At 38.6% G+C, this 26,916-nt stretch overlaps 1 protein-coding gene and 1 long non-coding RNA gene across 11 annotated transcripts in view; one reads left to right on the top strand and one right to left on the bottom strand.

Moving 5' to 3' along the window:
- The window catches only part of LOC143821830 (uncharacterized), a 49,947-nt gene extending 41,775 nt beyond the window's left edge, over positions 1-8,172 (bottom strand). For all 7 annotated transcript variants that reach the window (XR_013225932.1, XR_013225929.1, XR_013225933.1 and 4 more), the window contains exon 1: positions 3,028-8,172. This is a non-coding gene — a long non-coding RNA (uncharacterized LOC143821830). The remainder of the gene's footprint in view (positions 1-3,027) is intronic.
- A 99-nt stretch (positions 8,173-8,271) lies between these two features.
- PHIP (PHIP subunit of CUL4-Ring ligase complex) overlaps positions 8,272-26,916 on the top strand; it is a 100,598-nt gene continuing 81,953 nt past the window's right edge. For 2 of the 4 annotated variants that reach the window (XM_077306126.1, XM_077306135.1), the window contains exons 1-4: positions 8,281-8,497; positions 8,592-8,650; positions 8,763-8,792; positions 8,996-9,055. In XM_077306126.1, the coding sequence (XP_077162241.1) occupies positions 8,446-8,497; positions 8,592-8,650; positions 8,763-8,792; positions 8,996-9,055 (201 nt within the window). In that variant the 5' untranslated portion in view covers positions 8,281-8,445. Of the gene's footprint in view, positions 8,498-8,591; positions 8,651-8,762; positions 8,793-8,995; positions 9,056-26,916 lie in introns of all 4 variants that reach the window. The other 2 variants (XM_077306147.1, XR_013225908.1) reach the window with 2 other exon arrangements.

Consider the following 26,916-nt stretch of genomic DNA (forward strand, 5'->3'; position numbering starts at 1 on the left):
TATATACCGCCCTCCCCGAAGGCTCAGGGCGGTTTACATTAAAACTAGTCAACGATACATGAAACAGTCTTCGTTAAAACATACAGTAATTAATAACAGTGGTTGTAACCATATAACAGAATAATGTAACAGTATAACAATATGAACAATATGAAGAGGACAGGTAAGCAACTGGGATTTCCATTGCCATTGTGTGCTTCTATCGCATTTTTGGATTTCCTTCTTCACGGAAAATGTTTGGCTCCTCCTCCTGATGCAGCTGTTTGGGGTCTGGTTCTGCTTCCTGTGGCAGCCATCACCACCCTCTCTCAAAATTGTTGCCCACAACTTCAAAAATGTTGGAGACCCCCGGTGTAACTACAATCAATCTGCTAACTTGAAGAATGCAGAAACCAATGGAATGCAATTTTGAAATTTCACAAATATATTCAAACCCTTAATGGTTTAAAATAGTTTGTTATATGTAATTGGATTCAATATTGTGTACACAGAGAAACTGATATAAAGGTATGCTAACATGACTACAAATAAAGAAGTTTTAATTTTAATATCTGTATTGATAATCTACTTGTCTTGCTGAAACTCACGGCGGATTAGATTCAAGTGGGTAGCCACATTGGCTTGAAGCAACAGAACAAAGTTTGAGTTCAGTGGCACCCATAAGACCAACAAAGTTTTATTCAAGGTATAAGCTTCTGCATCCATGTGCACTTCTTCAGATGTATTGAAATGGAAATTATCAGTTCATACATATAGGTACAGAGTGAGCAGTAAATCAGCATACAGCAAACTGAAGACCTTTAACAGGCTCAAGGAACAAGCAGGAATAATAAACTTAGTTTATAAGTTACCCTTTGTTTGGGTTAAATTCTATGGGAAAACATAGTGAAGGAAATAAATAAGACTGGAGATTAATGTGCAGAAGTATCTCCAACTGTGAAATGCTGAGAGTAATTAAATGAGATCCTGCCATTATGTTCCATCTGTCTCCTCTCAAGCATGGAGGCATCTTTACATCATCTTCTTTGAAGTGGGGTGATTGGCTGCTGAGAGCCATCTTCCCTGTTCCCAAATCAGAGAAATACATTCCAATCTACCATTTCAGTTACATAACACTATTCTTTATGCTACATTATAATCTACTATTCAAATCTGTTATTCCAAATAAGAAATAAAATAATGCAGACATATGGTTCTTCTGGGGGATTGTTAGGAATGCAGATGTAAAGGGCTGAATAAGCTTAGTGTATGCACCAAGCTAAGAAACTAATATTCCTGTTAAGTCAAGGAGATTCCATTGTTTTTAGTGTCTTTCTAGTCCTGGAAACAGTTACTTTGAGGTCATCTATTGAATGTCCAGGAATGTTGAAGTGTTCTCTTACAGGCTTCTCAGTCTTGTGATTCTAGATGTCAGATTTGTGTCTATTTTCTTTTGGCGAAGGATTTCACCTGTTTGCCCCTTGTAAAGAATGGAAGGGCATTGTTGGCATTTAATGACACATACAGTGCTAGAAGAGGAGCATGTGAATATGCCTGAGACGGTGCATTTGATGCTGTTCAGTGCAGTGATAGTGTTGTTTGGGTGTATGTGGAAGCAAAGTTGGAATCTGAATTTATTCAAGCTCTAGTGCCAGTGTTTGTCTTCAAATTCGATGTTGTATTATTGTGGGCAAGAAATTGTTTGAGACTGGGGGGCTTTATGTGTGCAAGAAAAGATTTAACCACCAGTGCTTGTGAAAGAAAACTGCCATTATTTAGTAGAGATTGTAAGTTGCTGATGATGCATTGAACTATTCTGAGTTGAGAGCATATGTGACTACTAGTGGTATTCTGTCATTGTCCCTTTTAGGTCTGTCTTACACAGGTTTTCTCTGGGTAACATTCTCGCTTTCTTGACTTTATTGAGTGGGTAGTTAAGTTCCAAAAGGTTTTGTTGTAGATCCCTCAGGTGAGAATCTCTGTCTATGGACCTCGAGCAGATGTAACTGTAGAATACAGCCTGATTGTATACAATGGATCATTTGGTATGTTTAGTATGGTAGCTGGAGGCATTCAGGTATGTTTGTCAGTCTGTAGCCTTCCGGAATAAGGTGGTGTCCATGTGTCCATTGTACATTTTTACAGTAGTGTCCAGAAAGTGTATTTCTTGCATAGGTTGATTCATTGTCAGGTTGATGGTGAGGTGAAAGTCACTGCGTGCCTGGTAGAATATATCCAGGCTTCTTTACTATCTGTTCAGACAAAGATGTTATCCATGTATTGCAGATACAGGAGAGGTGTGAGTTGGTGGGAGTTTAGAAAGCATTTTTCCAAGTCAACCATAAAGATGACAGCATATTGTGGGGCCAACCATGGCTGGACCATTGCCCCACCAAATCTGGACTGGTTATGGGTGAGGACAGAATGGCACTGTTTGATGGCAGAGTCAGCTGTAGTGTTGTCAGAAACAATATTCCTAATGGTTTGTAATACATTTTTGGGTGAGATGTTGGTATACAGAGATTCCACATCCATGGAATAGTATTCTATTCTCTGGAAGATTGTTCAAAGATAGCCTCAGAACGTCTGTAGTGTAAAATGTAACTAGGAGTGTTGATGGCACAAGATTTTAGAAAAGAGTTCTTATAACCAGATACCCCACAGTGATAGTGCTAATGCCTGAGACAATCGGCCATCCTGGGTTGCCAGTTTTGTGTATTTTGGGATAATACACAAAATACACACCACAGGAACCTCTGGGTGAGGTTCCTGTGGTGTGTCTGAAAGTATAAGTCAAAATGGTGGCCTGAAGCCTTGAAAAATTATCTAAATATACAACTGATGAATGGAATCTAGAGTAAAGTATAATTCTAGCCTTACTGGAAACGAACATGTAAACCCCCCCCCTCAATTAAAATAACCTTTTTAAAATTCACATAAAACTGTTAGTCTGCTCCTATTCATGTTAATAGTTTGTCCCCTTAAAAAAAAACCTTCTGAAAAGTTCCCCTGCACCTATACATATATACTGAAGATGTCTTAGCCTACCAGACTACAGCTTCATCGAGCCTGGTGCCATCTAGTTCAATGGGGAATGGCTCTCTAACAGTGATCTCCATCAATGTGGTCACTTTTAAACTTGAGATTCCAGAGACTGAACTTGGGACTGTCCTTGTGCTCTTGTTATCTTCTTCAGAAAGTACAGGTGTGGGAGCCCAGATGAGAGGTCATTTTATAAGCCTGTATAAATAGTCCGTAAATGGAACATTTTGGAAAAAGACAACCGAATACAAAATGTACATAGTAATAAGTACATGTAAATCATACCTGTTGATACACTTCAAAAATATTTTCAATTTCTGGTATTAGTAAATTTAAACAAAAAACACAATTGTTTTTATTGCCTTCTGATCTAGAGTCAGTAGTAAGCGGAAATCTTTTATCACAGGAATTCCATACCAAGGTATACCATTCAATTATATCATTACACTGCTGTACTTCTAGAAAAGCTGTTTGTCTGAAATCACAAATGAGTACTACATGGATTCCATCTTTCCCTTATAACAAAGATGGGAATTCTTTCAAGGCTGAGGTTTCATCCATCAGTTATGTGGGATCTGGGCTTGTCCTCTATTTTTTCTCCTCCACTAACAACAAAAGGTCCTGTCTTAGACAGGCCGTTTAAGTTCTTACAAGAAGACGGGGGTTGTGAACAGACCTCACAATCTTTCAGAATGCTTCACTCCGATCCTCCTTTCTCCATCTCCACCTAGAGTGTTGCCTAGGGCAGGGATAGTAAACCTGTAGGTCTCCAGATGTTAATGGACTACAATTCCCATGAATCCCTGCCAGCATTTGATGTCAGGGGCTCATGGGAATTGTAGTCCATGGACATCTGGAGGACCACAGGTTGACTACCCCTGGCCTAAGGTACCAAAAACCAAGATGAGAAAAAACTGCAAAAACAGTCGCTATTATTTTGGAGGATATTTCTGTATTGTTGAAGAAACCTTCAGATTCAGTCATGTACTTGTGAACTTAACCTTCATTCTCTAGAAAAGATCTATAAACTGCTCACTCTTTTTAGAACCAGCAAAAAAGTATCTGTAATCAAGTACCAAGAACTCTTGTACATTAAAAGGGTTAGTTAACCTACCTTGCTTTTGTACTACAACTTCGTAGCTGAGAAACTCAAGCTTTATGCCTGATAAACTTCCTTTCTCAGTTGCAGCTGTAGTTCAGGGAAAATTTGTAATGGAAGGGATATTATGAAACACACAGGGCAACATGTTCCACAGGTATAGATCAATGTACTTTGTTGTCGATAGACTATCATTCCTTCTTAATATTAGGCCATTAGCCTTTAAATCCTGAAATAACATTAGGACTGGTTACATGCAAAGTTGCCTAAAAACACAAGGGAACCGAGAAAGATGTGCCTACAGATTAACCTAGTATTGTGGCTGCATAATTAGCACTTACAAATAACTTACAGATGTACATTCACAAAAATACCACTACTTTGGAATAGCCTAAGCACTGAAAAGATAACATGAGATTTGAGCATTCAGTTCCAGTTTATGTCAGGAAATGCCCTAAGTTTTGGTTTCCAAGTACCTTTTGAAAGAAATAAACTTTTATAAGACATCCCTCAACTATAGTCAGCTGTGTTTCAATTTCCAGTTATGGAATCTGCCTATATGGAAAAGAAAAATCCTTTAAACAGTTCCACATTATTATTGGTTAATAAGAAAATCTGAGAAAATATTTTAGTGAAGCCCATATCTGTAGTATATTTGACTTCATTCGTAAAAGAATAGTTGCATAGCATTCTTTTTGCTGAACAGTTTTACTTATGTTGAAAAACTGAAGTTAAGAAGTATAAAATGGACAAAGCAAGACACAAGTGCTCCTAGTTTTTCTCTCTTCCTACTTCACTTGTACTTCTAGAAATACTTCTGAATGCCCTATATCTGTCAATGTTGTCTGTGCTAGCAAATATGTTTATATTTTGTTAATAACCCTTTAACTTAATGTTAACTATGATATTTGACATTTAGGAGCATTATATTTTCCAAAGGACAAATCTTTCACAGCATTTTAATTGTAGGTCTATTTATAAAGTGCACCTCAGCATGAAAAGTAACACCTTCCTTGGGGGTGATGCCAATAATGCTTTCATAGGAACTACTCCTTTTTGATTTAAGAGAATCAGCCTTAAAAGTATACATGTCAATGTGTAATTCAATTTCCAAGGTCCCTTCAATATTTACAGTTTTTGTGACAGCTCAGTTTGTATTGTTATATTTTGGTTTAGACTAACAGTAAAAAGGATTTCTCCCTTCAAAAGGAAGAACCTGAACTGTAGATCAATATGCTTTTTTCTCATTTCTCTATAAATGAGAGGAGGAAACATATTTTTCTAAGTTTCATAAACTCTAGCATTTCTTTCACAGGTATTTAAACATTCTTTATAGAAATCCAAAACAATACTGCACACTAACAGTAAATACAATACAATTTAGTAAAATTAAGATTAATATTGCTTTACTATTGTACTCTAGGCCTTTGGTACATGTTTTAAACAGCCATTTTAATCTGAAAAGGGGCAATCTTATTTGTGTAAAGCATGCTTCATTGTATAAGGAAGGGTTCACAAAGAACCATTACATCTCAATGGCACAGCGGAACTAAAATATTTCTCTTTAGAGATAATTCCAGTTGACACAAACACACGGAATAAAAAGATCTTGCAGAATATACTACTTGAGACACTGTGAACATTCAGAAACTGATTTTCCCTGAATAAAGGAACTAAACATATCTTATTAGGTTTAAATACCACATGCAGCTAAAATATACTAATGGAATATTGTTATTACTGCACCTAAAGAAAACTGTTTCTAAATGTAACACATCGGATAAACCTTTCTCTAAAAGAAAAGTGTGACTCGCATACAAAACAAAACCAGTGACCTTATTGCAGAAGAATAATGTTGAAATTAAAGAATGACATCTTCTGTTTGCATGTTTGGTGGATAATATTTTTTCAACCACCACACATGATGGCATAATATATATATATATATATAAAAGTGGACATCATGATAGGCACAGCCATCTTTTAAAAATAAGCTTTCAGATCTTTCAGTTACTAAAAGTAAGCAAACCAATAGAGGGGTAGCACAACAATTCACATAAGCAATTTGGAAGACAACTGGATCAACTTTCCAGGTTTATTAATGATATTCATATTCTACATGCTTATTACAAAAAATGCCCAAGACTAAAGAAAGGGAATGCTTTATTGAGCAGGGGAATCAATTAATTAAAGCTCTCCTGTAGTATATCATGGTTCAAAAGCATACCTTAGGGGAAAAAACACACGGTAAAAATGAATACACAACAGTGATTATATGTCAAAACCCCCAGTAAAGCAACACAAAAACCACAATTTATGTAGGTTAAATGAATCCCATGTTAATTTGTTAACCTGCACATTGCCAAATGTGGGCTACCTAGATAACAACAGTTTTTTTCTATTTGATTAAGTACAAAGAGTGCTAAACTGGCTACAGTTTTATAGATTTCTGCAGATATATTTCAGTACATTTCAGAATTACCCCCTTTTTGAGAAATACACTGAAGCTGAAACACTGTTGTAATAATTGTTTCTACTAGGGTAATTGGCATTATTAATTTAAATATAAACCATATATATAAAGCCACTGCTGTTCTCTTGTGGGTGCAGGCCTCAATAACTTGACCTACAACTTCATACTTGGAAGACCCATAACTGAAATGTTATAAAGCTAGCTTCAACTAGGAGCCATAACTTTTGATCAAGAGGGAAAAAATTATGCCTAGTTTCAACAGCCATTAAAGCATACTATCTGTAGCCTTGCCTGATCAGTTTTCAACTGATTTTAAACCAGTTCATTCTTAACACATGTAATTATTTTTGTTAACATGGCAATGTTTCCCACCCAGGACTTGCAGTCCCCAAACATGGATATATTTCAGTCCCAAAATTTACCATTTTAAAACCCAACAACATGATATAATTTTCTCCACATCCCCTTTAAAGACACCTGTTCTATAATCAGATATTCAATTGCTCTGTAGGCAAGTGAAACTCCATTTCATTAACTAAAGCCAGCAAAAAATAGAAAATGTAAATGCAACCATTAATCGTTCTTCCCCAATGATAACCTTCTATGTCTTATCGATCCCACTGTAAATTGTTCAAGTCAGCCATCTATTACAATCCTTTTTGCTTGTCTTCACCGGCATAATATTCTTTTCTCTCCATTTTTTAAAATCTACTAACAGTAGTCAGAACAAACATCGACGCTGAAATTGAAGTTACTAAGAACAAAGCACGGTTAATCAAACCATGCAAGTCATTTACTACAGCAGCGGGGAGAGAGACAAGCAACAAAGGAAAACGCTAATAGACCTGGTGCTGGAGACAGCTTTCCAACACGAAAAGGGCATTTTTATTTCTCATCCACACAACATTTCTCCATACATCATGAGTAACATTCAGCTAAATAAAACGCAAAACAACACATGACATGGTAACTTACAAGCAGATGGAAATCTGTAGCATTTAAAGGCGACAAGTAGGGACATAAGAGAGCCTGGCAAGACACGAGAGCCCTCTGCTCGACCCCTTCCCCTCCCCTCCCCTCCCCCTAGGCCCTAATACGGAGAACCAGCAGGGGCCACTCGTGTCCGCCTCGCCCAGTGGGGCCTACGGTCCCTGGGGGCATTTTTGCCTCATTTGGTTCCTACTTCGGCTACATTGAAACTGAGCAACTTCCAGCGCCACCACCGTCCAAGGCCTCCCTTCTCTCCGTGCTTCTCCCTCCCCTTCCCTTCCCCTCCCCTCCCCCCGTGCGTCGTATCCCTCCGCCTGGGCCTGCCAGCCGTTCGCAGAGAAAGCGCCTTTCAGCTAAGCTGCCCGCCCACCGAGCCACCCCGCCTCTGCTGCGCCGACATCTTCTTTGCACGGCTTCTCAGTACATCACCAGCCGCCTGCTTGGCTTCTTTCTTCCCACCCCAGTGTGACTGCGAGGAGCTCGGGGAGGGGGGGAAGCGGAGTGGAAAAGCGCCCCCTCTGTGTGTGTGTGTGTGTGGTGTGGGGCGGACACAGAGGGGTCGGAGACCGGGAGAAAGGAAGCGAGGGGGTGTGCGCGCCCGGAGGGAGGGGGCCGGGACTCTTTGTCTCGGCGGAGGGATCGCGTTCGCTGACGCTGAGGCTGGGCTGGCGACGGCGGCGGCGGCAGCAGCAGCGGCGGGTTTTGCTGCGAGTTGTTGTTTCCTCCTCCTGCCCGGGGCTTGAATGGTGGAGCTCAGAGTCTCGCTGCTGCTGAACAAACAGTGACAGCTACTGGGCGAGCGCGCTCTTCAGCCTCCGACGGGGGAGCTCGGCCTCAGCCAAGCCGGGCTCCTCCGCTCACCATGTCCGGGGACGGCGGCGGCGGCGGCAGGCACACGGCGGAGCTGCGAGCGGGTAAGTGGGTGCCGGTCTGCCGCCGCCTCCTCCTCTGCCGAGGCCGCCTCGCCTCGGCGTCCCCCTCACGCCGCGTGTGTCTTTCCACCCGCAGAGCTCTATTTCCTGATCGCCCGCTTTCTGGAGGACGGACCCTGCGAGCAAGCGGCTCAGGTAAAGCGCCGGGGCTGGGCCTGCGGGCTGGGGGCGCCTCTTTCGCTCCGGCGGCGCCCGCCCCTCACCGCCGTCTCCCTTCTCTCCCCCTTTTCTTTGCCTGTGCCTGCAGGTCCTGATCCGAGAAGTAGGCGAGAAGGAGGTAAGTGGTGCAGGGCGTCCTCCTCACCCCGCGCCTTCGCCCGCCCGGCGCCTTGCCTGCCTCGCGCGGCTGCGGCGGCCTCGCCTCCTCCTCCTCCTCCCCCCCTATGGCGGGCGGGCGGGCTGGGGCGGCCGCGCTCCCGGGGAGTCCTCGGGGAGGGGGCTGCCCTTGGTGACGGGGGGGAATCTCTCTTTCTTCCCCAGCTGCTGCCCAGGCGCACCGACTGGACGGGGAAGGAGCACCCCAGGAGCTACGCGAGCCTAGTAAGAGAAGCGGCCGGTCGGCGTGCTAGCGATGTGATGTACTGGGGAAAGTTTGCGAGCAGCCCTTTAAAAAATTGAATTTCCCGCATTTTTTTTAACAACCAAATATATATATATAGATAGATAGATGAGGACTTGTTTTCAAACTCCCGTTTTCTGCTGCTGGGCGCGTGAGGTGTGTGTGGTGAGGAGAGCAGGTGTTTTCTTAGAGATCGCCTATGTGGGGTCTTGGCGTTAGGGTAAATAATAATAATCCTACTAATGCGAGAGCCCTAGAGTCACTGTGCTAGAAATAAAGGTACGTCATGGATGTTGTGCAGGGAGAGCAGAAGGCAGGGAGGGGAGGAGCGAGCCGCGAGAGCTTGCAAGAGCCAGCCAGGCCTGTAGGAGATGGGGGCGCTCTGCTCCACGCAGTCTTGCTTCGAGCGCACACACAATAGGACCCAGCGGCTATTGAGCAACTGTAAGCAATCTAAATGCTCAGAACGGCAAATTTTACATCGGTTTCTTAAAAATTGGAACAGAGATAGAAAAAAAGCTATATATTCGTCTGCTGTAGTAACTACTGTGTGCCTGTCTTACTTACATTGCCTATTTCATCGTGTAATATTTTCAGAGGAGAATGCTAAATTGAAATCTGTCTGATACTAGTAACTTTATGCAATACTTTGTTGTTCTGTCACATAAATACCCTATATTCATGTATTACTTTAACAAAAGAATGTTTTACCTCAGTCCTCAACGTTTCTGCTTGCCAGTTTTGAATTTATTTACTTACATCCTGTTTTTGCTTTAGAAGAGTTTTTCCCACACTTCTGATATTTGAAGTGCAGTATTTTCATTTATTAATCAAAATATGAGATGCACTTGGTGACCAGCTCTAAAGATATTACTTTTAGAGTGTTGCAAAGAAATGAGAACTACTTGCTCAATTTGTATTGCTGACTTACTGATTCAGTTGTGCTTTTTGCTTGGAAAGAGAAAATTCTTGGGAAAGGACTTCTGCCAGAGAACATTGGAAGCTACCTCTGAAGTCCGTGATTATCCTGTGTTTTGGAGAGGCACAGGGTATGAGCTAATATGTGGATGGAGCAGAACCACCTACTTTAAGTAGTGGTTGATAGCAAGTCAGGAAGGCCAGAGCAGTGATTCATACATAGATACAGCAAACAGCTTCCTCTGTAAGCAGGGCTATAAGGCTCATGGAAGCTTTAATGTATTTTCATGGCTAATTAGCAGTTGTCTCATGGCACAGTTTGTTAATTGTTGGTCTAAGTACCTGTGTACAACAGATTAGTAAGGTGAAACCTCTCAATGAAGAGTGCATGGCCGATTCTTTTCTGCATTTCAGATAGGAGTAAAACATTTTAATCTTTAGATCTATTTTTATGTTAAAGTGTTTAAACTTAAGTGTGCATGCTGTTTACTGTTAGCGCATCATGCAGATAATCTAGTAGGGATATATCTCTGGGTTAATGTTGTTTGTGCTGTTCTTGCTTGATTGTCACAAAGACTTAAAACAGTAGGATCCTTAAGTCCTAAATGTTATGAATAAAATATAGCTTTATATATAGCTAACAAAATAAAGACATCCCCTTTCCTTGACCTGGAATGTTCACTTGTTGCTTTTCCACCCAAGTTACACCTTGGTGTATAATGTTATCAGTGCTACAGTAGACAGGTTATGCCTTGAGATAATACGGTCAAATGATTTCTGTTTCTCGTTGGAAGAATTGAAGTCAGCACTAGCAGGCATATAGACTCCTGGTTGAGAATGTATGCCTTTACTGAGCACTACTTTATATATATATGTTATACAAGGTTTAACTGATTGTGAACTCTTTATAGCTGAAAACCCTTGAAATCATACTTCCTGTTGATAAAGTTGTATTTTAATATATCACAAAATTGTGCAAGTGTGTAGAGGTTCTTCAACTATTGAAGATCCCTTTCCTTTGTGCCATTTGTTTCTTTCCTCAAAATTGAAAACCTACAAGATTGAATGGAGCTCGCTAGCCATGCTAGGTGATCTACATGGGTAAGGATAAACTTCCTGCTTTTGATACCTGCTGAGGATGGAAAAACTGGGGTACTTAGTCAGCTAGGTACATATTAAATAAGCTACATTTTACAAGCCAGATTGTCTTCTGAAAGTGGTTGTGGTAGGTATCTATCAAATAACAATGCATCTATATTAAAAGTGCTAGAATGACCAACATATTTCATTGGTGTGATTTTTATGAAAATCACTTATATTAGTCATGACTTTACTGTAAGCAAGCTAAATATTAAATTCCATTACTTTAGGTTAATTTAACTTAGCTTGAATAGTTCTGCTGAGCAGTCTATTCACAGAGCTCATTGAATGACAGTGGTGTGCAGCTCAGTTTCTCTTATGTGGCAGGTGGTGGTCTGAAGCACCAAAAATGTGGAATTAGTCCATAACTCCCGAACCAGTCATTTTGCATTGAAATGGTAACTACAAGGAACCATAGAGAAACTCAGGAAGTCTTGCATTGCATTCCTAAGGAGTCCATTGGCTTAAAAAGGCGTAATTCTATTCAGGGTTACACTGTTGGTGCATGTCTGTGTTGTTCTTAAGAATCAATTCTTTCTTAGTCATGGGAATGGGTCAGCAATTCTTTTGTGATGACCTATGAAATTATAGGCTGGAATATTGCAATATGAACTTTAGAAGAGGCTAAATCCTGTTACTGGTAGATGGAGTCAGTTCTTTGTCCTAACTGTATCATACTTCAGTTGATGATATAATACATTTGTGAACCTTTACATTAACATTTCTTTCAATAATGTGTAAGTTTGGGGCGGGGCTGTCTGTGTGGAAGAAGACTCAGTATGGTCTTCAAAGAATAGACTATAGCAACTTTTTGCCTTGAAGGCAACTTTTGTAAGAGGTTGATATTTTATTGGTGTTGGGTGACTTAGGAGCTACCTAGTTTGTGATGGATAAAATAGTATTCTTTATATGGAAAAAAATAAGAGTCCAATAGCACCTTTAAGACCAGCAAAAATTTATTCAAGACGTGAGCTTTCTAGTGCATGCACTCTTCCTCAGACTAATGAACAGCCATCATAACTGTGTAGATATAGGTAAAAGCAAATTATGGCAAATTAATAAACTGTAATAATATCCAAATTAAGCCATATGATAATTCTTCGCTAAAACAGGTTTTGTGTTCATTTGTAGTTCACAAAAACATTGGAGAAATAAAACTGTCAGTAATTAATGGTAGACATGTCTTGAATAAATTTTTGTTGGTCTTAAAAGTGCTATTAGACTTTTACTTTGTTGTGCTACTTCAGACCAACACGGCTATCCGTTTGAATATATTCTCATGGAAAAAGTTGATATTAATATTAATAAACATAATAGCAAACTGAAACAAAAAACAGTTCTTAGATGCATAGAAGTTTCCCTGCCTACTTTCATGAAGGCTATTCTTGTTCGTTGCAGGAATCCTGGCAATGTCTATTTGTAATCCTAAATTAGTCAACATGGTAAAAAGCAGGATTAGAATTTACTTTCCCAGTCAGTGGAGTTCTTTACCTTTTGAACTAATTCACTGTAGCAGTTCAATTACTGAAGTATCTCTTTCACCTCTGGGAAACCAGCACTATAAAATGTGCTTCCTTTTGGACCAAATGCAAGGGTCCATGACCCTGGGCTGTCTCATTTTGCCTGTTTTAAGGTAACCATAAATTAGTAGGTAGAACATAGAATCCTGAGTTGAGCTCTTCATGGTTAAAGAACAAGGACAGGTTCTTTAGATGCTATTGAGCAGTACTATTTATTTATTTTAGTTCAATTCTCCCATCTTTCTCTCCATTGGGGAGTTCAAAGCAGCTTAGATCATTCCCCCTATTGTATGCTCACACCATATGGGGTAGGTTGAGCTAAGTGTATGTTATTGACCCAAGGTCACCTAATGAGCTTCCAGTGCCAAGTAGGTTTCCCAGATATTTGTCAAAAACGCCTAACCATCAAGCTGGCTTTTAATAGCTATCACAGAATGAGTACAGTTTAGGTGTTTATATGAGTAAGCCCTTACCTGCTTGATTCCTTGATCAATATTCCATAGTTCAGTGTTCAAATGTAAGGCTCTTGGGAAAGGCCTTTGTATGGCCTAGTGGATTGCTTTTGTGGATTTCTACCTGCTGAACATAGAGCATGACCATGTGGTTTATTGGATGGATGTTGCATAATGAAGACAGTGGAAATGTTGCTGTTGATACCTTTTTGGGCCTAGTTGCTGATGTGTTGAGTTTCTCTGAAGTTAATCCTTACAATGTTTTGCATTATAGGTGTTTTCTGTAGGGCTTTCTGCTATTACAGTCCATGCATAACCTTGTTCACCTTTCACTTGTGCTGTTTCTTAAGTGGCTTGCCATTCCAGCAGTGATGCAGTTGCATGAATGAAGCAGATAGTGTCAGTCCAATGCAGAGTTCTTCAAACTTCTTTTATGTAAAACTATATGTAGTGTTTTATATGTATTTATTATATGCATGTTTCATACACATTCAATAGTACTGGTAATTTTTTGTTGGATAATGATGATCCATAATGAGTCTTCTTTTCCTTAAAAAAATCTGGGACATGACAGTGGAAAGTGCAAAAGAATATGATACATTCTGTGACATGAACACCTATGACTGGAACTGTGTATTCCTTGGTGAATTCCAGTCAGTAATTACAGACATTCATAGCTGTTGTAATTCATCTTGAGTCTCAGTGAAAAAGGCAGTCTATAAATGAAAACATCATCAGTAAATAAAATTGGGAAGTTCTGTTTGTGCTTGCAAGTAACTGGTTTGTATTGTTACAGCAGCTTGCATAATGTAGTTCCTGTTGCCTAAAAATCCTTAGAAATCATACATTTTGGTTCAGTAAACAAAAAAAGATGCATTTAGCTGTTTGATAAATTAGTTGTATAGATATTTTATATTGAGCCAAAGAGAAAAAGTATGTAAAATGAGCCTTTATTTATTTGTTTACTTATTTATATTTATATACTGTCTTTCCTTTGCGGCTCCGGGAGGCATGTTAGATGGCATGTTATTAAATGTGTATTATGATAGGTGAGATGAGAAGTTAATTGTTTGATCTAGATGATTTATTTATTTATTTGATTTTAATACCAAGCTCCCTAGTGGTTCAGGGCGGTTAGCAGTGTAATTCATAGAACAATACAACAGAATACATTATTTATATCTATTGATGATCTTTGAATTTATATACCGGCGCTCTCAATTAGTCTCGTGGCAGTTTACAGTAGATTATAAATTTGTAACATTTCTAACTATCAACCTTATAATTGCATAACTATTAACTGCATACCATTTCTACTATTTCATCCATAACTATCATTGTATAACCATTAACTATATAACTCTAGTATGAGATTTCAGAGAGTGTGCTGCTTGGTCAGGAGTTGCCCTGTGTTGTTTTCTGATTGGATGCAATTAGGTGGGGGTAGGGAGGGCTTCTCTGGGCTCTAGTTGGTGCTGTGCACTGCTTTGCACTGACTTAGATTAAATAGTTGTGAAATAAATTTTATAGAGTGCCATATATACTCGAGTATAAGCTAACCTGAATTTTAGTCAAGGCACCTAATTTTACCACAATATCAACAATAACAGATAAGTGGGACCCTCACTCGAGTATAAGCCTGGGTGGGGGCTTTTTCAGCTGAAAAAGTAGGCTTATATTCGAGCATATACAATAAATTAATGCCTGAAAATGATTTAAGAAATTGCAGCATATTCATTAAAAACTGCTTGATTAGTTAAACTGAATTCCATATGGAAGGCTACTGTGCCAAATGTTTTTAAACTTCATTATCTGTAGAGTGTAGGTCTTAAATTTTTGTATCCCTTTTACGTACTATGGACAGTTGTTTCTTTGTGATTCTCATGTTAAAATTCCATGATCAATGAAAGTGGGAGCAAGGGAATGCTATCTAGTTGAGTCAGTGAAATATTGGCTTTCATTTATTGTTTTAGAACACACACACACACACACACACACACACACACACACATAATACATATACATATACATATATATATATATATATATATATATATATATATATATATATATATATATATATATATAACACATATACATATATACATACATATATATACATATAATAAAACACCTGATTTTTTAAATTTAAATTTGATTTTTCCTCAAAATGCATTATCAATTTAAAGATAGTTTTCTGTTTGAGTTTCATTATAGCCCAAAGGATTTTCATAATGAAATAAGGATTAATTTTAATTATGTAGTATGAAACTATATTCAAGCAATGTTTAATTTTTTTTGTAAATGAATTCCATTAAATCATTGTCATATTCTCTTAGAGGTTTCTTAAAGATTGAAAACATTTGTGGCAGTCGATATTATTATCAAGCTGGGTAGCCGTGTCTGTAGCAGTAGCCAAGAGCAGGAGTCCAGTAAGATCTTAAAGACTATACACAAATGATGTTACTCTTTAAGGTGTTACTGACTCCTGCTCTTTTCTACTGCTACACATACTAACTGAGACACCCATCTTGATTTATCTTTAGAGGCTTCTGTAAGATTATTTTGGGTAATTTTTTTAACTAGATAATACCATCACAGATGTCAAGTTTTACAGTTCTCAAAGCAGTGAATTTGTATCTGCAGAGATAACCTGTTTTAAAATATAGAACTGGAAAAGACACTTCAATCCTATTGTTCCTTTGTAACCCCATACCTCTTAGTGCTAAGTTTCAAGAAGTTCAATGAATAGAACTATTAAACTGGAGATAGTTAACATTGCAATGATTTCATAATTACTTATTTCAAATGTTAAATTATCAACCTAAAAATTTGTTCTAAGACTGAAACCTTCATCTGGGTTGTAAATATCAAAGTAACAACCACCAGCAAAAATTAGCCTGTATGCAGAAAATCATTATTTAAATTGATTAATAACTGATTTAAATCAAATCTGCCCTAATAGTTATGGAAAACAAGAGACTATTTTAAATAAGACTTCAACAAATGCTCTTTGGTTGTAAGAGCTAGCTTAAAAATTTAGGAGTCAAACATATTTTCAGATGTATTTTATCAACCGTATTTTCTAATTATTGTTGCCACCAAACTGAATCCTAATATTTGTATAGCTCCTTGAAATGTTACTATGACAAAAATGTTGTACTTCATAACAGATATGAGGATAGCCCTTGTCATCCCCTTCTGTTGTAGCTTTCAGCCAGTGGGTGAAGACTTCCCTATTTTCATGTTCCCCCACTGATCATTTCCCATTTAAGTTTTTTCTTAATTATGTGTATGTGTTAATATTTTGCTTGTTTGTTGCCTGGGGACTCTAGAATGGGGAGAAATGTGGCATAAAATATTTTAAATAACTATTTCAAAAGTTAATCTCTAACATAATCTTCCAGTTCCTCAAAATTCTATTCCAACTTTTAAAAGCTCCATTTAATTGGATATTGGAGCCAATATAGAAAGCAGCTGGTTAAGAAATTATTTAATCTACCACCACTGAATGGTATACAGTAAAACTTACATGTAAACAGTGATAAGTTCTTACATATATTTTGTTTTGTACAAAAACCATTCTGATGCAGAGTGATAAACTGTATACTCAAATACGGCACAATTAATTGTTGCTGAAATCCTAGATGCCACCCTATAATTTCCAGATGCCATGCAAAACTAGCATCTGGGATTTGTTGAGTCCTGTCTTAAAACTTCTTGACAAAAATTTAAGTTTCTAAGTGTTGAAATAACAGCATTTATATTTTGTCTCATGGAGCATGTATATGGTTATATTACTATTGCGTCATTGTCAGTAGCAACTTAATGAAATACTATCATTAATTGTATTAACACCTCTTAGGTGCTTTGCACTAAAACCTTACATTTTTTCTTTGTATTCTCATTTTTTCTTTGTATTCTCATAAATTTTTATGCTTGAGTAGTGGTAAGCAATGATGATGGTACAAAATTGTGGAAGAGGTATATGACCAATATAACAGGTGTAACTACATATTGCCTTGCTGAGAGGAACACTGGCTTAGAACCAAAGTATGCATGGTGATCTAGATAGAATCTACCAGTGTTTTTACTTAGAAAGCAGTTGTTGGAAGCTGTGAATCAGGGTGTAGCAGTGTGAGTGACGGTGGTTGGGACTATTTATATCTTCACTGGATAAGCATTTCTTTACTCATACTGGGCAAAATACAGATACCCCAAAAGTATCAGAAGTGAAAAATATACCAAGAACAGTATCTAATATTATACTTGCTTGTAAGGAAAGACTAGAGATTATAAAAAAGTATAAACTTAAAAAGTAAAAAAAAAAAGGAATATGGGTGTGAGGTGAGAAGAGCATAAACTTCTAGTTTCGGTAGAGCAGGGGTAGTCAAACTGCGGCCCTCCAGATGTCCATGGACCACAATTCCCAGAAGCCCCTGCCAGCGAATGCTGGCAGGGGGCTCCTGGGAATTGTAGTCCATGGACATCTGGAGGGCCGCAGTTTGACTACCCCTGCGGTAGAGGCTGGTGAAAACAAAAGGCTATGATTTATCAGTGGTGATGCCCATCTCATAGTAATAGAGAAGTTAGCAAAATTTTTGGATACTTAAATATGGTGACTGGAGCTAAGAATTAGATTTTTCTATACACCTGAAAAGGGCTGTAAATTTGCAGAAACACGTGCAATATAAAATCAACCCAATAACAAACATTGGGGTGATTTTTAAAAATGCAAAAATTATAAAAGACTCAGTGACTCACCTAGGCAATCATGAGAAAAAGACAGGGGGAGGGGGCAGGGTCCTTTACAGGTCTATTTCTGCTGGGGGGGGGAGCCTTAGGGCCAGCCCTAGTGTTACCAACCTCTTTGTGACTTGATAGCACCTGATTTGCATGTCTCAACTGGGCCTTGCTGATTGCTGCCGTTCAACAACATCCACCCTATGAAATCCAGTATAGTGTAGTAGCTTCAGGAAGGGTCTGGGAAACCTAGGTTTGAACCCCCATCTTGCTGTGGAAGCATACTGGGTGATTTTGGACAAGTCATTTATGTTTAGCCTAACCAACCTGACAGTGTATTTGTGTAGATTAAAAAGAAGAAGAAAATAACGTAAGCTGCTTTGGTCCCTACTGTGGAGAGAGGTGTGGTATAAGTGAAGTTATAAGTAATAATTACAGCTGAAGTAGAGAGGCAGATAAAAGGAAGGATGTTGAATGACTGCAAAGGAGAAAATGAAGCAGGGGAAGGAGACAGGGTTGCCAACTCTAGGTTAGGAAAGTCATAGAGATTTTGGGGGCAAAGCTTGGGGAAGATGGGTTTGAGGAGGGAAGGGACCGCTTTGGGGTATAATGCCATAGACTTTACCCACCAAAATAGCCATTTTATTCAGGAGAAAAAGGTTGTCAGCCCCCAAGTGGTGGCTGGAGATCACCTGGAATTACAGTTGCTCTCCAAATGAAAGAGATAATTCTCATGGAGAAAATAGCTTATTTTGGAGGGTGGACTCTATGGCATTTATACCCTGCTGAGATTCATTTCTTCCATAAATAAACAAACCTAGCCCTCCCAAGACCCAAATCTGAAATTTCCCAAACTGGAGCTGGCAACTGTAAGGAGGAACAGATCTCTGTAGTTGGAGGATCTGTTGTGATTCCAGGAGATCTCCAGATCCCACCTGTTGGTTGGCAACTCTGGAAGCAGAGAAGAAAGGAGGGAAAGCAGAGTTATCAGGAAAGGAAAGAGGAAGCAGGGAAATGAGATGCCTCCCACAAGTCCTTGCAGTTTCCTGCTTGCAGTCACCAATTCCCCTGTTATCTGATAGGTGCTTTCCCTAATTTTAATCATGCTGCTGCAGGTCTTATTTCATGTTTTTTTAAGTTTGTTTTATGGCTTTAGTCATTCATTGTACTTTTATTATTTTTTAAGTGTTGGGGTCTGCCTTGAGGGTCAGAATAGGTAAGTGAGAAAGATTAAATGGAAGAAATTGAAGAGAGAGTACTTGTGGCTACAGTTGGACACAGAATACCAATCTTCGGAAAGTTATTATGTTTGTACAGCTCATTTGAAAGGATGAAGAAGGCTGAAGATTCCACAGGGTTTACAAACTTTCATCGTTGTAGTAATTTGACTGAGAGGCTTCGTTAAGGCTTGGCACCTAACCAGTCCTTGATGGTTAGGTAAGGAGAGTTCAAGAGATCCATTATGTGCTGTAGACTTTGTGTGCTAGTGTAATGCTTGGAACTTCAACATTTCCAAAGCTAGTTCTAAGTCTTTAAGAGTTGAAAATGCCACATGTTACAGAATTGTTTGACTGGCAGGATAAATTTCAGTTCTTTGGCTTTTTTATGCTGACTTACATAATAGAGATAGCTTGAACTGTGGCTAACTGATGTAGTTAAGGTCTATTAATGTTTCTTTAGGCAAGTGGTTTCATATATATTAAAAAAAATAAAGCATGAAGAAGTTCTGACCTTTCCAATTTTTCCAGTGAAAAGATTGGAAAATTTGAGAGAGTATTAAAAAACAAAAACATACTCTTACAAAATAGTTTCAGTAAACATTTTGCTTATGCCAAATATACAGCATGAGCAAGTCTGAAACCTTTGCAGAGCACTGAAAAAAACTTTACACAGCAGATGTGTGCGATATTGTAAAGATTTTCTTGTTTAAGCATAAATAATTTGACAACAATGAATATGCTAAAATATGTTTAATGATTACATTATAAAAGTCCAGAATTTTCAAACTTCTGAGGCTTATCTTAATACCCAGTATTCATGCCTTATTGATTTTTGCTGTGAAAGTTATGTGTTTATGTTGTAAAGCTTCTTAGCTTCTGACTCCACCTGCAGAGGTGAGTAGGGCTTCAGAGAGGACAAGACTTTTCCACTGATGGAATGGCTTCTCACTTGAGGCTCAGTAGGTGCCTATCCTACTCTTTTAGGTGCCAGGCTAAAACATTATTTTTACCCATGCTTTTAACTAAGATGTTTGCACTTTTAAAATAATTTTTAGTCTGCTGCTATCCTGAAGACTGCTTACAACAATCATTTTCAGTTGCTATAAATGTTTCATCCTGGGTATTTAGAACATTGTTTATTTGCATTATGTGGCTACGTCTCTGGAGAGGTGGTGTATAATTTTCTAAAGAAATGAAAATGTATTTGTAGTAAAAAAAATTTAAAATGTGAAGGACAGACTACTCAAAACAACAGTAATTACTGCTTAAAAGTAAAATAATTTAATGTACTTATAAATTTAGGTAAAATTTAGAATAGAGAGCAATGAAGGATGAGTTTCATTATTATTTAAATAATTGTTTTCTATTTATTAATACACCATAGTTTCTCATCAATCAAATAATTATTAAACAGGCAATAATCTGGTAGGATTGGAGATTACTGCTGGCTAGTAGAAAATACCAGTTTATTCAAATAGGTGGTCAGTTACAGTTATATAAGGCAGGGGTAGTCAAACTGTGGTCCTCCAGATGTCCATGGACAGTAAACGCTGGCAGGGGCTCATGGGAATTGTAGTCCATGGACATCTGGAGGACTACCCCTGATATAAGGGATCAGTTTGACAGTGCTATCAGGCTTATAGAGTGGTTTCCTGAGGAATATAACAATTACCTCTAGAACAGTGAACTCCAGCTTGGGGCCTGCAGACATTGTGGCACTTGCTGGTGTTTTTCATGATGCCTGTTTTCTTCCCCAAAGAGCTAATGCTGGCTTTCTTCCAAACCATTAGAGCAGGAGGTGCTTCAGAAGACCCATCACCTCTGTGTCTGCTGGGAGCACCGGTTCAGAAATGGCTGTCTCTATCATAGGAGGATGGCTTGTCTTGGCATCTCCCAATATTTTGTGCTATGGCTTCTGCCCCTGTGCCAGCTGTTTTGTGATTGTAACCTATGAGTCTTCTCAAAATTCCAAAGGTGCCTACAGGTTCAACAAGGTTGGAGACCCCTGCTTTATAATAGCAGCATTTATAAGTGGATACTATTTGAATAGCTAGGTAATTGACATGAGGGCTAAATGTGCAAGACATTCACTCTTGAGACATGCGGAGGGACATGAATAGAAAGGAGGGAAGTACACAGTACTAAAGATTACAAAAAGGCAATCCTATTGTACTAATAATGGTTACTAAAAAGAAAATAAAAACTTACGTGAAAAATTCCAAAATATAGTGTAAAATGTGAAGACATCCAAAACAATCAAATATATAAACAGTATAAGCAGTGATGTTTAATAGACTGATAGTACTATTTCGGTATCTTTTTCAAAATGACTTTGCTATGTCTAGCATGCAGTCTTGTTGATATGTAAGAAGTAGAAAGCCAACAACTGCATCTAAAGTGCTATATACATGTTTCCACATTCTATCCAAAGAATTATGAAACTTACTGTTTGTATCAGCCATTATAGGAGCAGTTATACTATACATAAAACACAAATCTGTAACAAATGAAGTAAAATACAGACCAGTTCGTGGGATTACATGTCCAAAAAGTAGGGGGGAAATGAAAAAAAATACTTGAAAGTTGAACTCACAGCCACAAATTCACATTTGCATATGCAGTTTTGATAACAATTGTAAGCCGTGAATAAATATGTATGCTGCATGGAGGTATACGTTTTCTTCCTGTATTACTTGCTGTTTCAGTCATCTGATAAATATTTGTAATTTGTTTATTCTTAGAATAGTATTTATTAAAATATTTGTGTGCCTGCCTTTTACTTAACATAGTCAAGACCCAAAATGGGTAACAATATTGATACAAATCAACAATAAATAATGATAATGTAAATGTTCTATGTAGATGTTCCAAAATGTTTTATGTAAACCGCCCAGAGCCGTAGGGAACGGCGGTATAAAAAAAAAATTAATTAATAAACTCTGTAAAAATCTCTATACAAATACATCTTAATATACAAGTGAGCAGAACTCAGTCATAAAAAAACCCTTTATACTGCTCCAACTGTCTTTCTAAAAATTTTACAGCCATGCTTGAAGGATGGAAGTATGGGTACCTTCTTTTTGTCTTCTGGGAAATTGTTCCACAGCTTTGAGCAGCAACCTGAACAACCTGGCCGAGCCTGTAACAGATTGATCTCTAGTGCAATATAAACTAAAAAAATATTTTGGTGAGAAGCAAAGTACTAAATAAGTATGCACAGGGACAGAGGGTCCTTCAGGTATGTGCACCCTTGAATTGGACCTAGAAATGAATCAATAGCCAGCGAAGGTACTTCAAAACAGCTGTAATGGTATTACCAAGTGATTCATGTTAACACTGTGTTTAGTACTAGTCTTTAAATGTAAACCTTCACTGAGAGTTGAATTCTCTCTGCATTCATTTCAGAAGTCTTTACCAGGTGGTGTCATGTCCCTAGTACCAGTATACAGTTTCCATTTATTCATCTTCAGCCACTTGGATCACTGCAAAGCTGTGTGCTAGAGCAGTGGTCCCCAACCTGCGGGCCGCGGCCCGGTGTCGGGCCGCAAAGGCCATGGCACCGGGCCGCGGCTCCCTCTCCCCGCCCCGCCCCCGCAGTAAAAAACTTCCCAGGCCGCAAGCTTGCGGCCCGGGAAGCTTCTTACTGCGGGAGGCGGGGAGAGGGAATCAGGGCCGGGCCGCGCCTGTGCGGGCCACGCCCGCTCGGCCCGATCCGCGGGCGCGGCCTGATCCGTGGGCGCGGCCTGGGCGCGGCTCGCGGGCGCGGCTCGGGTGCGTCCGCGGCGGCGCGGCCCGATGCCCTGCCGGTCCCCAGCCTCGGAAAGGTTGGGGACCACTGTGCTAGAGCAATGAGGGTGGATCTGGAAAAAACTCTTAACTGCCCCAGAGGGAATGAAAATGAGCATCAGGGAGAATGACTGAGTTTGTACATCTGCTCAGCAAGGCTTTTCCCATTAGAGAAGAAAGCTTTTCAAGCATTGGATTTCTATGTTTATTCTCCCCCCCCCCACCCCCGCAAAGTATATGGATGAGGGCTCCATCATTCTATTTCTCAGGTTTGGAAAGGCAGCGCCACACATACCCTGAGTGGTGCTGCTTGGGAGAAGTGTGAAACAACATAGCCCAAAGTGATAAGGACCCCCCTCACCTCACATACTTATGAATGAAGTAGGTTAGCTACTAAGGCAAAAGCCTGTGGAGCAGGCCTTCTCAGACAGGGTTTCTTGATGGAAGTGTTACAGCCCTGGAAGTGTTTCCTGAATGGGTGGGAGTTAATTAATTTTACATATTTTTTTTTAAAAAATTGTCAAACATTTATTGGATGATATGACATCCAAAATGACCAATGATGGGCCTGGAGGGGGTGGGAAAGGGAGGGCCCCTAGGAGGGCCTGTAGACAGATATATTTCCCAATTATATTCTGCCTGATTGTGCCACTTTTGGGGTTTCTCTAAGCCTGAACAATATTTCTCAATGGTAAAAAAGTTGAGAAAGGCTGCTGTAGAATAAGTGGTATGTGTGTGTCTGTGGGTGGGAGAAGAAATCGAAGACCCTTATCTAGTTACTGCAGACTGGAGAGTATGTGTCAAGATTCAGGCAAAATAACATTACTTTTGTGAATTTATACATGCTACACAGCCATTGTGTTCAGCAGGGCGTACTTCTGAGTAATTCACAAGATTGTGGCCAAAGGGTGAAATTGCATCGATGTCAAGCTGCATGATGGTTGGGCAAATTGTGTGTTTGTCCTCCTCATACATCTGGACCATGTATGAGGAGGACAGAAGCAGTAATAGCAAAAAAGCAGAGCACAGTCCTCTGGTTGAATCTCCCGTGGCCACAGCATTTTGTCTGGATTCACATTGGCAACAAACACAAATCCATGCCACTGTGTGGAAAGCATCAATTCCTATTTATCTGCCGAAGGTCTCTTAACAGCCTGTTTTTTACAAAGTGGATTGGTGAAGGGGAGGTTACATGTTTTATTCTGTGAGGAAACAGTGGTGTTCTTTTACCATAACCTATGATACTTCTGGTTTTGAGCATTGCTTATATTAAGTCAGAAAATTTCTGCTTCCATATCTGGTGATATTCTTGTACTTTGCAGTGGTCATTCTGTTTATTGCTCAGTTACTTATGCATCTTGACTCTATTTAGCCCTTCCTGACAACACCCTCCTCAGATTCTACTGATATGTAATGTTTAGTGACTTCTTTTTCAATGTATCTGAAGATGTGTACATGCTCACACAATCTTGTACCCAGAATAAAACTTGGTTAGTCTTAAAGATCTTAGTTCCAAACCCTGTCATTCCTTGTCAACAATGTATTGGTGCAAATTTAACGTCAATATGGCAAAAGGCTGAATTAGTTAGCAAGAATTATAGCGAGTATGTTAATTTACATGGTTATAAGTTGTCTATGGAAAAATGATGTGTTATTTCATTTTATACTCCTTTTTCACTGACACTCAAGGCAGACCACACAATTAAAAACAATTAAGCAACATAGTATAATACAATGCTTTAAAATTTTAAAATGATAGTATAACACATACAATGAAAGTGGGTTACCAAGGGTACAATAATATAATGTAATAAACAGTTTAATGAAGTTTGCCTAAATTCAGTCAGTAAAACTACAGAACTATTACCTCCTTAACCATTCTATTTTATACATTCTCAGGAATGATAGATGTGTGGGAGGCTTTCTGACCTCGTTAGGGCTGCTTCTCTACTAGGAGGAAGCTTATAATGGAGAAGGCATGAGATTGGGCAATTGTCATATTCCTTTGCAGGGGGGCACCGTCATAAGGTTTTGCTTAGATAAATGAAGTGCTGTAGTGGATCATATCTGAAACACCCAACAAGTTTAAACACCCAACAAGTTTATAAGCTTATATATATATATATATATATATATATATATATATATATATATAGCAAATTAAAAACCAAGATCTGCAGAAGGTCACCGTGCATTTTGATTTTGAGTCTCTGTTTAGTGTAGCTTGTTGCCACAACAGGAATGAATGCTGTAGCTCCCAGGATCTTCTGCTTTTGTTTGAAATGGACTTGATTGGCTTCTTAGAAATCCTAAGGTTAAAAAGCATGTCTAAATGTATTTTCAGCTTTCAGAAAATTGGGATATAAGTATGAGTGCCAGTAACAGTTTCTTTTTATCCGTTTCTGTGACACCGTTTACTAATGTAGAACTAAGTATGAACCATAGTTTGTGTTGTGAAAATATTGAATGGTCATGAGTATGTATCATTGAGTAAACTTGTTTTTTGACATGTGAGATTTTGGTAAAGGTTAGAATCTTGGTGACAACTGGTTTGTGGGGTGGATGTTAGTGTAACTAATCAACACGCTGTTCGTAGCTGGAATAAGTAGCAGTTATCAAAATGGGACCTATGTGCAATTATACAAAGCTTATACAATTATTTCATTTGTGTTTTACATACAAATCCCATTTTTTCCAAGAAGTTCTTTATGTTGTAATATTTAAAAACACTTTTTAATGACTATTGGGATTTCTGCAAAAAGACTTCAGGTGTAGTCATCATTGGATCATTACACAGTTAAACATCACTTAAAACATATTAGGAAACATGACTTGTAAATCCCTCTTTATACCAAAATACAAATTACTTTTACAAACTACAAAAATAATGTTTAAAACAGTCTAAGTTGTGTCATATACTTTGTGCCATGATACTTGGTAAAACCATTAGATTTTGGAGGAGTAAATACTAATATTTTTACTATTTTTCTTCTGGAATGTTGTGGCATACAACCAGGATATTGTGGTTTTAGGTTTCTTTAACATGTTATTTTGATACTTGATTATTTTTCTCCATTTAATTTCCTAATTGTTAGATTTCTGCTTCTTAGTAAAAATTTTTTTGAAAAACTATAGTTTGAGTTCTTGACCTTGTAATGAAATAAAAGGGCATAGAATTGAGCATGTGTCTTTGTGTTAAAAACCTACTTGAGATCTAAAGAGTAGAATTTTTTCTTCATGGTCTTTTCTGAGTGGATGATAGTCTGCTGTTTTCAGAAATACAGTTCCTGAAAAAGAGCAAGGTCAAAGAAAGAATAAAATGTCGGGTTAGGGATCTATATGGGAAAAATATCTTTTTCAAAAATAATATTTTGAAATCTTATTATCTTGAAAGAACACAAGGGCAGACTTAGAATCTAGCCTATCGTTCTGTATCAGCACTTCGGAAATGTACAAACTGCCGTGAATACACTAATATCTCCTGCTCCTTGTCCCTTATGACAGAATATTTTATAAGTTATAGTTTAAGCAGTTCTTTCATTGTCCCTAATATACTGCCAGTCAGTCTCCGAGTGGCACAGATTTTTAGGCAGAATTCCGACATTTAATAAACCATGGTGATGTTGGGCAAACTGCATTTGGTGCCTTGTTGGACTAGACCTTGTAGTACTAGTCATCTTAACTGCTTAAAGTTAAGATTTTATATTTTAAATTTACTAAGGTTTTAGATTGGGGTGGCCAAACTGTGGTTCTACAGATGTCCATATCATTCCATAGCAGGAACTCAATGGGAATTGTAGTCCATGGGCTACATGCTGTGAGGGGGTCATGGGAATTGTAGTCCACAGACATTTTGGCCATTCCTTTTTTAGATGGTATGCTTTTATATGTTGTAACCTGCCCTGAGCCTTTGGGGAAGCAAGGGCTAAATATATAATAATAATATTTTTTGGTACTGATTTGCTATGATGCTTGAATTCAGAAATTCCTGATCCATCACATCTTGGTAGTAGAAGTGCTGTCAAGTCACAGCTGACTTATGGTGATCTTATACTGATCTTGT

Source organism: Paroedura picta, chromosome 1, assembly GCF_049243985.1.
Source record: "Paroedura picta isolate Pp20150507F chromosome 1, Ppicta_v3.0, whole genome shotgun sequence".
Classification (NCBI taxonomy): domain Eukaryota; kingdom Metazoa; phylum Chordata; class Lepidosauria; order Squamata; family Gekkonidae; genus Paroedura; species Paroedura picta.